At 39.0% G+C, this 12,755-nt stretch overlaps 1 protein-coding gene and 1 long non-coding RNA gene across 3 annotated transcripts; both read left to right on the forward strand.

The window, feature by feature from the left end:
• The first annotated feature begins 688 nt into the window (after positions 1-688).
• LOC115589659 (complement C1q subcomponent subunit C-like) lies at positions 689-10,975 on the forward strand. The gene is made up of 3 exons (XM_030430715.1): positions 689-810; positions 1,400-1,528; positions 10,542-10,975. Exons 1-3 carry the CDS (start codon positions 729-731, stop codon positions 10,814-10,816), a joined length of 486 nt encoding a protein of 161 aa, XP_030286575.1. The 5' UTR covers positions 689-728; the 3' UTR covers positions 10,817-10,975.
• LOC115589666 (uncharacterized) lies at positions 2,847-5,139 on the forward strand. 2 transcript variants are annotated; one of them, XR_003985568.1, is made up of 7 exons: positions 2,847-3,014; positions 3,785-3,853; positions 3,938-4,030; positions 4,131-4,226; positions 4,375-4,554; positions 4,714-4,802; positions 4,927-5,139. It is a non-coding gene; the product is annotated as an uncharacterized LOC115589666 (long non-coding RNA). The 2 variants fall into 2 exon arrangements; XR_003985567.1 differs by having other exon boundaries at positions 3,785-3,812.
• Positions 10,976-12,755: the final 1,780 nt, after the last annotated feature.

A 12,755-nucleotide genomic window follows, 5' to 3' on the forward strand; every position in this document is an offset into this window, starting at 1 on the left:
ACTAATCGGTATGGACGCCGAATAAGCAATGCATTACACGAAGAAGAAACTTCCGCTTGGGACTTACGGCATGGATTGGATCTACGGCAGCGCCCTTGTCGGCCATCTTGACTGCAGATGGGTGCCTCTCCAAAAACTAGTAGAATCTTGTCAACATATAAAAGAACATTTAATCCTTCAGTTAATCAGAAAAAAATCATTCACAATCACCAAATTTGGAATCAAGGTTGTATGTGTGTTTGATGGGAATAGATTAATACCTCTTCTCAGCGCCTTCACTCTGTAGACAGAGACACTGAGATAAGGCACTTTAATGTCAGGAATGTGACAATACACATAAAAATCTGATGGTCCACAGATGATCAACACTTTAATCTTGGACACTACATGAGCTTCACCCCCCTCAGGTTCATCTGAAACAAAATTAATATGTTTACTTTCGCTTTTGTTCTGTCTGTTCTTTGGTCATGTGGTCAGAGTGTTTCATAAGAAATACTTGATGGAAGTCAATACACAGATTGGCACAGACTCCTGTTCTCCTGGGAAATACCCTATAGTCATCTTTATAGCTAGGATGACGTGATCCCACCACAAAAAGTTCTCTGTGATTGGTTCATGGAGACATGTGACAACAACGACTGAACAATGTAAAAGCAGCAGCAGCGATCCTGTTGATCACAGAGACGGAGCAAAGACGAACGAAGAACATATCTTCCTGCAAATCCAACATGAGTGACCTGGGACAATCCCTGTATGCCATGGCAGAACAACTGATAGCTTTGGAAAACAGGCTGAAGACACTGGAGGAAGGTAGAATGAGACTTTCTTCTTCAAGATTTGAATTAATTATTTCTTAAAGAGCAACTTTTAGTTTTCTGTGCCTGTGCAGGAAGATGTTGTGGATTAAAAAAAAAAAAAGGTGATATTCAATTCATTAATGGTAATCAATATCAATGTGACTTCAGTGCTGGTTTTGACACTGATAAAGTTGAAACATGTTCTTATGCATGTGATGAACCTCAGTCTTATAATTTTGAGGCTGCTCGGCCTCCAAGGGGCCAGTAATGAACAAAAATGAGGAGATTTGATGGCCAATTGATTCCTAACACTGTGTTGTTTCACTCCACAAAGTTCAAAAATGTGTTACTGACAACAGTTCAACCTGTACTAAACTTCAGCCTACAAGTTGCTCTTTAAGTCATGTTTGTAAGGAAATTCAAAATTCTGAGTTCAAAGTTAGAATTAAAGTCAGACTTGTGAAAAAAAAAGTCAGAACTATTTTTTTTTTTCAGTGGCCCTCATCCTCTTGCATATGTTTGTATTGTGATGGAATTCAACATGTTCTACATGAGAAATGCTTCAATAAAACAACAGGATGAAACTATTTCGTTTCACACAGGCAAAACTAAAGTGGCATTCAGTGCACTGATAGAGACAGGTGGGGCATATGGACCATTCAAGACAGACGTAACTCTGGCTTTCAACAAAGTGCTCACAAACATCGGTGGTGCCTACGACAGCTCTACAGGTAAGGACATCACATGCAGCCTAAATCACCTGTAACTGTTATATGGTTGATAACTGTTACAAACTGGCCTGATGAATATGCTGTAGCTGCATATCATTATTAATATGTTATCTGATTACTATCTGGACCTGTTCAAAGTGTAACAGATTATCAAGGTTTAAGTTTACTGATGACCCGTGCAGTGCCAGACCGATAAAAAAGAGTAACCAGTAATATTATACTGAATATTAACAATGAAGTGTCTCGGTGCAACGTAGCAGTAAAAACTTGACATGTAGTTTCACTATTCACTATTCTCACCCTGGAAGCTCAACCCTGCCTGGTTGACTTACTGTATGGTAAGGACTGCTGAGTCTGAATTCTGTGCCGAGCTCCTGGCACCATGTAATTGCATCTTCTTACTTATTTATTTCATTTGCACTTATTTGTCCCCTGTTTTTGTTGTACTGTTGTTGTTGTTGTTATGTGCTGTTATTATCATTATTAATAATAATAATAATAACAATAATAATAATAATAATAATCTGGGCATTCATACTATCATACTAATTTTGAGAAGTAGGTGGGACTTTTCCCATTCTAGTAAAATGGCTGCAACATCCATTATAAATTAGTCATTCAATCAATGTAGAATTGTCTTTAGTGTTTTATTATCTTATCTGCGGCGGCTCGCGATAGCAACGGAGATTTAATAGAAAACAAACAAGCCTGTTCATGTAATTTCAATGTGAACCTGTAGTAATAACTCCAAAACAACATACGACCGTCCTGGCAATTTTAGATTCAGCCGACCACAGAACTTTCGGACTCGTAGATGCGACCACTCTGGATCTTCTACGCAGCCTCGGACTACTACATCGGCTACACCCACGGCCTATGAAGCAGCGGAGCCTCGTACCAGCGGTATCCGCCAGCAGAGGCGACCGAGGCGGTGCGACAGGAAGCAGAAGCGGGGCTGTGTCGAGCGGGGCTAACAGCTAAGCTAAAGGCAAATCCGCGGAGAGAGCCGCTTTCCTCCATCCTACTTTCCAACGTCCGCTCCTTGAAGAACAAACTGGACTAGCCTGAAGCTGGACTTTACATCAAAATGGGAGTCGAGAGACTGCATCGCCATAATTCACTCACTGGCCACTTTCACACAGAGGAGCCGCGTTAACGCCGCAGCGGCGGTTCGACAATTCTCCGCCGTTGGTCATTCCCACAAAGCGAAGTATCTCCACTTTAAAGACGAAACGCTGTGTACTTGGGTAATTCACACAGAGAGCTGCGCTGCGGCACCTAAAGCAATAATACCCAACTGCAGCCACTGCGACCCCGAAGCCACTACAAACCACGCCCCATACAAACCACGCCCCTACAAACTACGCCCACGTGTTGCTACGGTGGCCGGGAAGGACGATTAAACTCACAGCAGCAAATGCAAGCAGTCAAAGAAGAAGAAGAAGAAGGCAAATGCAGCCAAGACAAGACGGCAATGCCAGTTCAGGTGAGACGCATTTATATTATTTTTAAGTTCCCGGTTAGGAGGTGTAAACATTGAACACTTAATGTCATTTTAACCGTACGTTCGCCAACTGCAGTTGTCAGCAGCGCCTGTAGGCAGACAAGATGGAGATGCCGGTTCAGGTTAGGTCGTTTACATTTTGGGAAGATGTTGACGTTTAATTTAATGTTTGAGACGTCTTTTGCCAGGCAGAAAGAGCATTAATGACTGTTTTTCAAAGACACCCGACTCTATTTGTAAAAAAAACACATTTCGTCAAACCGATACACTGAAAATGTGCGTAAGCAAACCCATTTTGTGTCGTCTTTTATGTTATGAAAATCAGATTAATGACTGAGGGGATGATAACAGAAGTATTGAGGGAACACGGCACGTAGACGCAGAATATTGTAATTTAACTCAACATATCAATGTGTTATTTTGACACACAAAAACATAAAAAAATAGGGTCATGTTTTATATCACTTCAAATAACTGTACTGGCTAGAGATTTGTTAACGGTGACGTTTAAGTGCATGTCAGAAAGTGACATACAAATACATTTATTGCAAAAATGACAGATGTATTCTTGAATCCATTTAAATTGTTCATGTTTGATTTGTTTATTTTAAAAAGCAGAAAGTTTGTACATTTTGTCAATAAACCTAATTTGCAATGTGGGTGCGATAATTTTAAGTGCAAATGTCAATCCTATGCGTCCTACCTGGATCCCCATAAAACAAACTGACACAGTTATGGTTTGCTTTCTGCAGAGTCCACAGGACACCGACCACATGTACAGTAAGAGGCCTTACAGCTTTCCAGCCAGAGAGCATGTTAATGTGACTGAAGATTAACCCAAGAGAACAACATATCCAGTGTTTACAGCTGTGCACTAAGCCATGACTTTGTGTGTCTTGATTAAGGACTATAATGACAGCATGGACTAACATGATGTGGTCACCACAACCAGAGACGTTGGGATCCTGAGTGAAGACGCATCTTTCCACAGGCTTGTGGTAAGGACATGCAAAGGATCAACAAACAACAAATCTTATTTGATATACTTAACCAGAATAATTACATTTAACATCCGAATGCTGTTTGATAAAATTTTAGGAAAGGGCTCAGCAAGCTGAACACCATAGAAGAGTCACTAGTGACCTTCATGTAACGTTCATCACTCAGGATAACGGTCTGCTGCAACATCTTGAAGTGAGTTTGAAAATGGAATTTAAGTCACATAGTGTAACTCATTTTGGTCAAAACATGTTAAATGAATGATTTAAGTGTAACATTTTCTGTTAGCCTAGTGTTCGTACATTTATTTGAGCATTCTCCTAAGAAATATATATATTTACAGGCAGTCATCACATAAAAAGTTGCATCCTCCTGGGCAACATCAAAGGGCAGGGTGATCATTTTCTTTGTGGAGGATGAGCAGCTGGACAGAGTGCTGGGCTTCTTCACAAGCCTGGTTGAAGCACAGACAACCAGGTGTCACAATCACGTGGCATTTGTTATGGATGTGCTTCTGCCAGAGGTAAATTATGAAACTTTTTTATTTATTATATTAACATATTTTGTATGATTGTTATTATTGTCAGTCTTTAACTTATGACTAATATCTTGTTAACTGCAACATGACAGACAACTTAAATGTCTAAATGAAAGATGTCCTTTTGTTCACCTCATGACACAGGCAACAGTCCACGCCCTTTCAGCTGTCCATGCATTTTCCATTGACAGAGCCACAGAAGTGTATAAATGTGGACTGCAGTATGACTTGAGGTATGCTACATACATAAGGAGAGTGCTAATACCTATAAGTATTGTTTTTTACATTGTTTATGACAGCCTTTCTGTGTGAATTTCCTTTTACTAATCGCTATTTTCTTCCATTTTGTCTCATCAGTGAAAAACGGCTGTTGGCTCATTACATGACAAACAACATGAGCAAGGAGGCTCTACAGCAACTAGAAAAATATGCTGAAAAACTCAGAAGAGCTCTGGACTCTGAGGAGTTTTTGAAGACGCTTTAGTATGTGTGTAGGATGAATTAAAAAATAGTCTGTGAAATGATAATGTTTTATTTTATTGCCAATAAAGGTTGTTGCTGGCTAATTCATTTGTCTCAACTTTTGTGTTTTGAGGTACATATTTTAAAGAGCTGTGTATGGTCATATTTATAAATACATAAATACATTTTATTTGTGTCAAAGGGCCAGCAGTCTTTTCTGTTAACCCATAAGAAATCATCACCTTAGAGTGATAATTATGGCATCTGATGTAGTAGGCCAAGCTCTGTGACAGTGTGGCTCTTAGAAAAACGGCTGGTAGAAACAACCTATTTTAATCGAAATGACTACTACTAATTATTATTATTATTGTAAATATTTTATTTTATTGAGTTTAAAATAACCTTGTGCACATACATTAGTCACTTATATAAAAAATGAAAAGATGCATGCACCAGATTTAGCAGTCCTATATAATCTTTTATCAGATTAATCTTTTATCCTAATCTTTTATTTTTTTTATTACTTAACTTTCTATTTTTGTATATATTTATTGTTTCAAGCACATTGTTTGCATTGAAAAGCATTTAATGTTGTGAATCAACCGTTAAAGTTGTTAAAAATGATCTGGTTATTGCTTTGTTTCCTTTGTGTTTGCTTTCTAAGTGCTCTGGACCTCCACAGCCACCGTAGTGTTGTATGGGCGTGTTTTGTAGGGGGCGTGGTTTGTAATGGGCGTGGTTTGTAGCGGCTCTGGCTTGGCTGCGGCTGCAGCTAGACCCTTCTCACCTAAAGAGGCGTGACAGTGACGTCATGATTCGTCTTATTCCTGATGTTTTATGGAGGTTGACAAACAACATTTTGGTGCAGTACCGCCACCTACTGGTATGGAGTGTGCATCGGGACTTACATTCATACATTCCTGACTTCTATTGATAAAAAAAATAAATAAATAAATAAATAAACAAAATTATATTCTTTGTATCAACTTTGTTTTACTAAGATACTGACACAAAAAAGGGTAACACTTCTCCCCATAACTTCTTTGTAAAAGATTCTGTAAATCATATTTCAACTTAATTTCTTTAAGATTCAATATCAGTTCCCTTCTCTCAGCATCATATTTTGGACAGTAAAGCATAACATACTCTAAAGTTTCTTCTTGATTACAAAACTCACATCTTCCCTGAATTGTGTTTTCCTATTTTCATTAATATACTGTTTAATCTTGTATGACCAAAGTGTAACCGGGTTCTCCCCGTGCTTCTCATCATGCCGACTTTTCTTTGAGTTCTGTTTAACCACCTTCTTCTTCTCTCTTCTTCCCACTGCTTTTGCCACCTTTCTTTCAATTTATACTTGATTGTAGTTTCCATTCCTGTTTTACTAAAGTAAATTATGATGTCAATATTACACATTGTTATAAAATTGCCATCATCTCTCCAGTATACACTGACAATCCATTACTGGTTCATTTGCAAATTTTAATGCTAAAATCTGGAACTGTAATGAAATACCAATTTTGTTAGCTGAGTTCTTTGAAGCATCTGTATAACTTTAAACACAACTATAATAGTTATTTTCTATATATGTCTTCATTACTTTTGGGTGTAAAATAAATTCCTCATCTTTGTTCTTTTTGTCAAGCAATGTGAGATCTACAATAGGACAAGGAAGTATCAATGGATATATTACTGAGAGTGGTACCGTTGGACAAATATTTATTTCATTTACTCCTAGTTCTTTTGCTTTCTGCTCTATTATCCATCCAAAACTTTCTGTTTCTCCTCTCTCCTTTTCCCAACATTGTTTCAGTATATCTTGTGTTGGATGTTCTTCATTATTTCCTTTTAAATTAACCCAGTAATTTAACGATAGCTGTGTTCTCCTTAATTCCAGTGGCCTTTCTCCCATTTCCACGTGTAATGCTGATGTTGGGGTTGTTTTAATAGCACCTGAGCATAGGCAAGGCAAGGCAAGTTTATTTGTATAGCACAGTTCAGACACAAGGCAACTCAAAGTGCTTTACAGGCACACACAAATTACATTAAAAGACAGAAAAATTTCATTTAAAAGACATTAAAAATTGCATTAAAAAATTAAAAATTAAAATAGCATTTTAAGACCAGTAAAAACATTAAGAAACAAACATCAAAACAAGTAGGCTAAAATAGAGAAGCTTTAAAAGAAACAAGACTGTAGAGTCAGAGTCATAATGCAGTTCAAAGACTTGAATTGCTTCAGTTAAAAGCAGTGGCAAAAAGAAATGTTTTAAGTCTTGATTTAAAAGAGGTGAGTGTTGGAGCAGACCTGCAATTTTCAGAGAGTTTGTTCCAAATATGTGGGACATAGTAACTGAAAGCTGCTTCTCCATGTTTACTTCTGACTCTGGGGACTGAAAGCAGACCGGTACCTGACGATCTCAGAGGTCTGGATGGTTCATAACGCGGCAGCAGATCAGAAATGTATTTTGGCCCAAAACCATTCAATGCTTTATAAACCAACAACAGGATTTTGAAATCTATTCTTTGATAGACAGGAAGCCAGTGTAAAGATCTAAGAACTGGAGTGATGTGATCTACTTTTTTGGTTCTTGTTAGGACTCGAGCAGCAGCGTTCTGAATCAGCTGCAGCTGTCTGATGGAGTTTTCAGGGAGTCCTGTAAGGACACCATTACAGTAGTAGAGTCTGCTGAGGATAAATGCGTGAACAAGTTTCTCCAAATCCTGCCGAGACATAAGTCCTCTTATCCTGGATATATTCTTAAGGTGATAGTAGGCTGACTTTGTAACTGTCTTAAGATGGCTGCTGAAATTCATGTCTGAGTCCATAGTCACACCAAGGTTTCTGACTTGGTCTGTAGTTTTCAACATTACAGACTGAAGCTGAGCAGAGACTTTAAGTTGTTCTTCCTTGGATCCCAAAACAATTATTTCAGTCTTATCTTTGTTTAACTGAAGAAAACTCTGACACATCCAATAATTGATTTGTTCAATGCATCTACTAAGGGTATGTATGGGATTATAGTCCCCTGGTGATATGGTTATGTAAATTTGTGTGTCATCTGCATAACTATGGTAGCAAATTTCATTGTTTTCCATTATTTGAGCTAGAGGGAGCATGTAAATGTTGAATAGTAGAGGCCCCAGAATGGAGCCCTGGGGTACTCCGCTTGTCATTTTCATCCGTTCAGATGTGTAGTCACCAATAGACACAAAGTAATCTCTCTCATTTAGATAAGATTTAAACCACTTTAGTGTTGTACCAGCGAGTCCAACCCAGTTTTCCAGTCTGTCCAGTAGTATATTATGGTCGACTGTGTCAAACGCAGCACTGAGATCCAGTAATACTAAGACTGAGATTTTTCCGCTGTCTGTGTTTGAATGAATGTCGTTGAAGACCTTAACAAGAGCCGTCTCAGTGCTGTGATGTGGTCGAAATCCTGATTGGAAAACATCAAAACAGCCATTTATTATTAAGTAATTGTTAAGCTGTTGAAAGACAGCTTTTTCAATTATTTTACTTAAAATTGGGAGGTTTGAAATGGGCCTATAGTTATTCATTACTGATCTGTCTAGAGTTCTCTTCTTCAGGAGTGGTTTAATGACTGCAGTCTTAATGGCTTGGGGGAAGACACCTGAGAGAAGAGACATGTTAACAATCTGTAGCAGGTCTGGAATCATGCAGTCTGAAACTTTTTTGAAGAACCCTACTGGTAAAATATCCAGGCTGCAGGAGGAAGACTTCAAATGCTGTATAATGTCTTGCAGGTTTTTGTCATTAATTGGATCAAATTGTGTCAGGGTATTAGAGTTGGGTTTAGGTGGACAAAACGACAACACACCTCCTTTACGTGGTAGAGTGGCACCGACCGCTTGTGTAATGTTCTGAATTTTGGCAGTGAAGAATGATGCAAATTCATTACAGGCCCTGGTAGACAGGCTACTGGCACAGGAGGGTTTGTTAGCCTGTCGACAGTAGCAAACAAGGCACGAGCATTATTTTTGTTCTTGGTGATTATGTCTGAGAAGAAGGACTGCCTTGACTTTTTCAATTCTAAATTAAAAATGTAAAGTCTCACTTTATAAATGTCAAAATGAACCTGGAGATTTGTTTTTCGCCACCTGCGCTCAGCTTTTCGACATTCCCTTTTTTTCCTTCTTGACAAGCATGGCGTTTCTCCAAGGAGATTTTTTCTTACCAGAGACCACCTTCACTTTAGTTGGTGCAATTGCATTCATGACATTTGTAATTTTGTAATTGAAATTAAGTACAAGGTCATTGACAGAGAACCTAGAGAGGGGTGGTGTGGAAGAGAAAGCCTCAATGAATATGTCACCAGTGTTTTCAGTGATGTATCGCTTTGAGACAACCTGAGTTTGAACATTTGTGTGCACTGACATATCACTCTCAGAAGAAAACACAGTAATGGTCAGAGAGAGCGACATCAGATACCAGAACCTTAGAAATGTTCAGACCCTTTGAGATAAGTCCAGGATGTGGCCCCTGTTGTGTGTGGGCTGTGTCACATGCTGAGTGAGTCCAAAGTTATCAAGGACACAGCACAGTTCTTTAGTCTATCTGTCCTCAGGCTTGTTGACATGGATGTTAAAGTCACCAACAATTAACACACAATCACACACACACAAGCATACAAGCATAGTCTCAAAACCTGATATTAAATATTGTCTTACCTTTTCAGAGATGTGTTTGCTGCAGATCCACATGCTACACAACTATAATCTAATACTGATCTGATTAATCCTATATAAATGGTTTTCAGTGATGTTCTCTCCGCTCCCCATTCATTTCCTACCAGACATCTCATTACATTTAAAACTTTTCTCACACTTCCATGTAATTCTTTCATCAAACCACAAACCTAAACCTTTTAATTGTTTCACTCTCTCCAATCCAATTGACAATTCTGTTCCTTGTAAAGAACATTGTCTTTGTTTTATGTACTGAAAATTGAAATCCCCACTTAAATGGCCATTCTTCAATTTTAATAATTAGTCACTTTTTAATTATTTATTGTTCATGTAAATGCATGTTGCTGTTTTCATCCTGCACTATTCTGAGTCATTGAAATGAAATTTCGTTCCATTGAACTGTTAAGTGAAATTCGAATGACAATAAAAGAAAGTCTAAGTCTAACTTCCTCAGGATGAAATGGCAAAATGTCGACCAACTGAAAACATCTCTGCTGCTAAATCAAACCACCTGTTAAATGGCATCAGAATACAGGAAATGACATCTACTCCACCAACATCTTTTCAGGAGGAGAAACTCCAAACCTGTGTTAAAATTGTCCCATCAACATTTTTAATGCTTTCTACACCCATGCATGATGTAGATGCATGTATTTCCGTTACTGAATATTACTGCAAAACTTTAGATGCATGTCTAGAAAGTATTCATCTTTGGCTACACACCTCTACCATGTTGTAATTATTGATGGCATATTCAAAGCCTTTCAGAATCCCATAAAAATCCTCTGTTGTTTTCACAGGTGTCTTCACTGCACCTGTTACAGGTGTTTATCATTTCAGCTTCTTCTATCATGCTGGAGGAAAACATAAAGCAAGGCTGACGCTCTTCAAGAACGATAAGAAGATAGTCAAGTCATCTAATCACCAAACAGGCTCCAACACAGCTGATAATGGAGGAAATGCAGTTGTCTTGCAGCTGCAGCAAGGAGACAAGGTTTATGTGAGCATGCCCGAGAATCACCATGTTTGGGCAACTTCAATCAGCACCTCCTTCAGTGGTTTCCTGCTCAGTTAGAATCAGTGAGAACAGATGAATTCAGAAAGATGATTCCAACAATCTGAGATCAATGATGCACCTACTCAGATACCATTCAAATGTACATTTAGATTAAAACAGGTGGCTGTTGCTGTCATATCACTGTGATCAACCAGAATATATCATTATTCCACTGAGTCTGAACTGTTTACTGTTTCATGTCATGGAAGTGACAATAAATGTCACAATCTGATGGTCCACAGAGGATCAGCACTTCCACACTCAAATACCAAATATTTAATCATTGATCTCAGGTTTGAGGTAACTTCCTGAGTTTTTTCAAATATGATTCTGCTTTTGCATGCAGTCTTATATATCCACCGTGATATTACATTGTTTAAGTTGTTGGGATTTACCGGTTAATCTACGTTCCTACCCTCACCTATGATCATGAACTTTGGATCATGAACGAAAGAATAAGATCCCGGATACAAGCGGCTGAAATGAGTTTCCTCTGCAGAGTGGCGGGGCGCTCCCTTAGAGATAGGGTGAGGAGCTCTGTTACCCAGGAGGAGCTCAGAGTAGAGCTGCTGCTCCTCCACATCGAGAGGAGCCAGGTGAGGTGGCTAAGGCATCTGTATCAGATGCCCCCGGGACGCCTCCCTCAGGAGGTGTTCCTGGCATGTCCCGCCGGGAGGAGACCCCGAGGAAGACCCAGGACCCGCTGGAGTGACTATGTCACTCAGCTGGCCTGGGAACGCCTTCGGATCCTCTCGGAAGAGCTGGAGGAAGTGTCCGGGGAGAGGGAAGTCTGGGTGTCCCTGCTCAGGCAGCTGCCCCCGTGACCCGGCCCCGGAGAAGCGGACGAAAATGGATGGATGGATGGAAGTTATTGGGAAACTAAATACAAGTAAACTCATTATAAAGGAGTTCAGCCTGGAGGAGGTTCAGACCTCTTCCTGTGTGTCTGTACAACAAGAGGATATATGTGTGGAGGAGTTTAAGGAGCAGATGGAGGTGGAGGATTTTTGAGATGTTGTGATGTATGAAGGAAGAAGAACAATGTGTCTTCAACCTGGAAAATGTCACGACCAGGTAAAGAAAGGTTGAATAACACCTTGAGTGAAATCATGTACATCCTGTTGTTGTCTACAGTTAATGTGTGTTATCTCAAAGTGCTGTAAGAACTGAGGAGAGACTGCCTCTCCTCAGTCATGTCTGTGTACTGCTGATGATGTCTCCTAATGCAACAATAAAAATCTACTGTATCAATAACAGTTCAACACATTTTTCATGATGTAGAAGATACTTTGACCTGAAATGTGTTTTAGGCAAGAACTGATAAGTTTCCCCATCATGTGCATTCAATTAATCAGTGAAGATGTGCTGCTTCAAAAACTTTTTTTGCAACTTTGTTTTGACTCAGGTGTCATAATACATTAATGAGTCCCAAGTTTGAGGTTCGAGCTTCACCTTCATTGCTGAACATGATTGTTTCCAAAGAAACCCAGGACTGTACAGAGGAGGAAGTCAGATAACAATGTTACACAGTGAGGAAAATGTTGATTTATTGATTTACCTCAGGGCACTGCCCTTGAAGGGGAAAAAGAAAAAAGAAAAAGAAAAGTACTAAAGTGTCAGGTGGTTACTCTGATTAATAATTTACTTAATAACTGTGACCAAAAATAGTTAGTAATAATAGTTAGTAATAGTTGAAGGGTTTTGGAGTCCTTGACAGAGTACAGGTTAGCAACATTCACTCTTTCAATATTAAATAGACAGCATGAAGGTTCAAAAGTATTTCATTTAACACAAAGATTAATAACATGTACTGTCTGTAGAAGAACAAAAGCAACATGGTGGCTAGGGTTTAAATTGCCAAGCCGCATGGACAAAGAAAGACTACACACAAAATGACTGGATCAGGATAGTGGATCATCACTTGTTTCTCGAGAACAAAGGAGTTTTGACTATCTGG

The sequence above is a fragment of the Sparus aurata genome, chromosome 10, assembly GCF_900880675.1.
Source record: "Sparus aurata chromosome 10, fSpaAur1.1, whole genome shotgun sequence".
Taxonomy (NCBI): Eukaryota; Metazoa; Chordata; class Actinopteri; order Spariformes; family Sparidae; genus Sparus; species Sparus aurata.

Excerpts from the sequence above, each read along its gene's own strand:
- LOC115589659 (XM_030430715.1), top strand. The coding sequence starts at position 729 with ATGAGTGACCTGGGACAATCCCTGTATGCCATGGCAGAACAACTGATA. Across the intron at positions 811-1,399 it reads GCTGAAGACACTGGAGGAAG|GCAAAACTAAAGTGGCATTC; the intron begins GTAGAATGAGAC and ends CGTTTCACACAG. Across the intron at positions 1,529-10,541 it reads TGCCTACGACAGCTCTACAG|GTGTCTTCACTGCACCTGTT; the intron begins GTAAGGACATCA and ends TTGTTTTCACAG.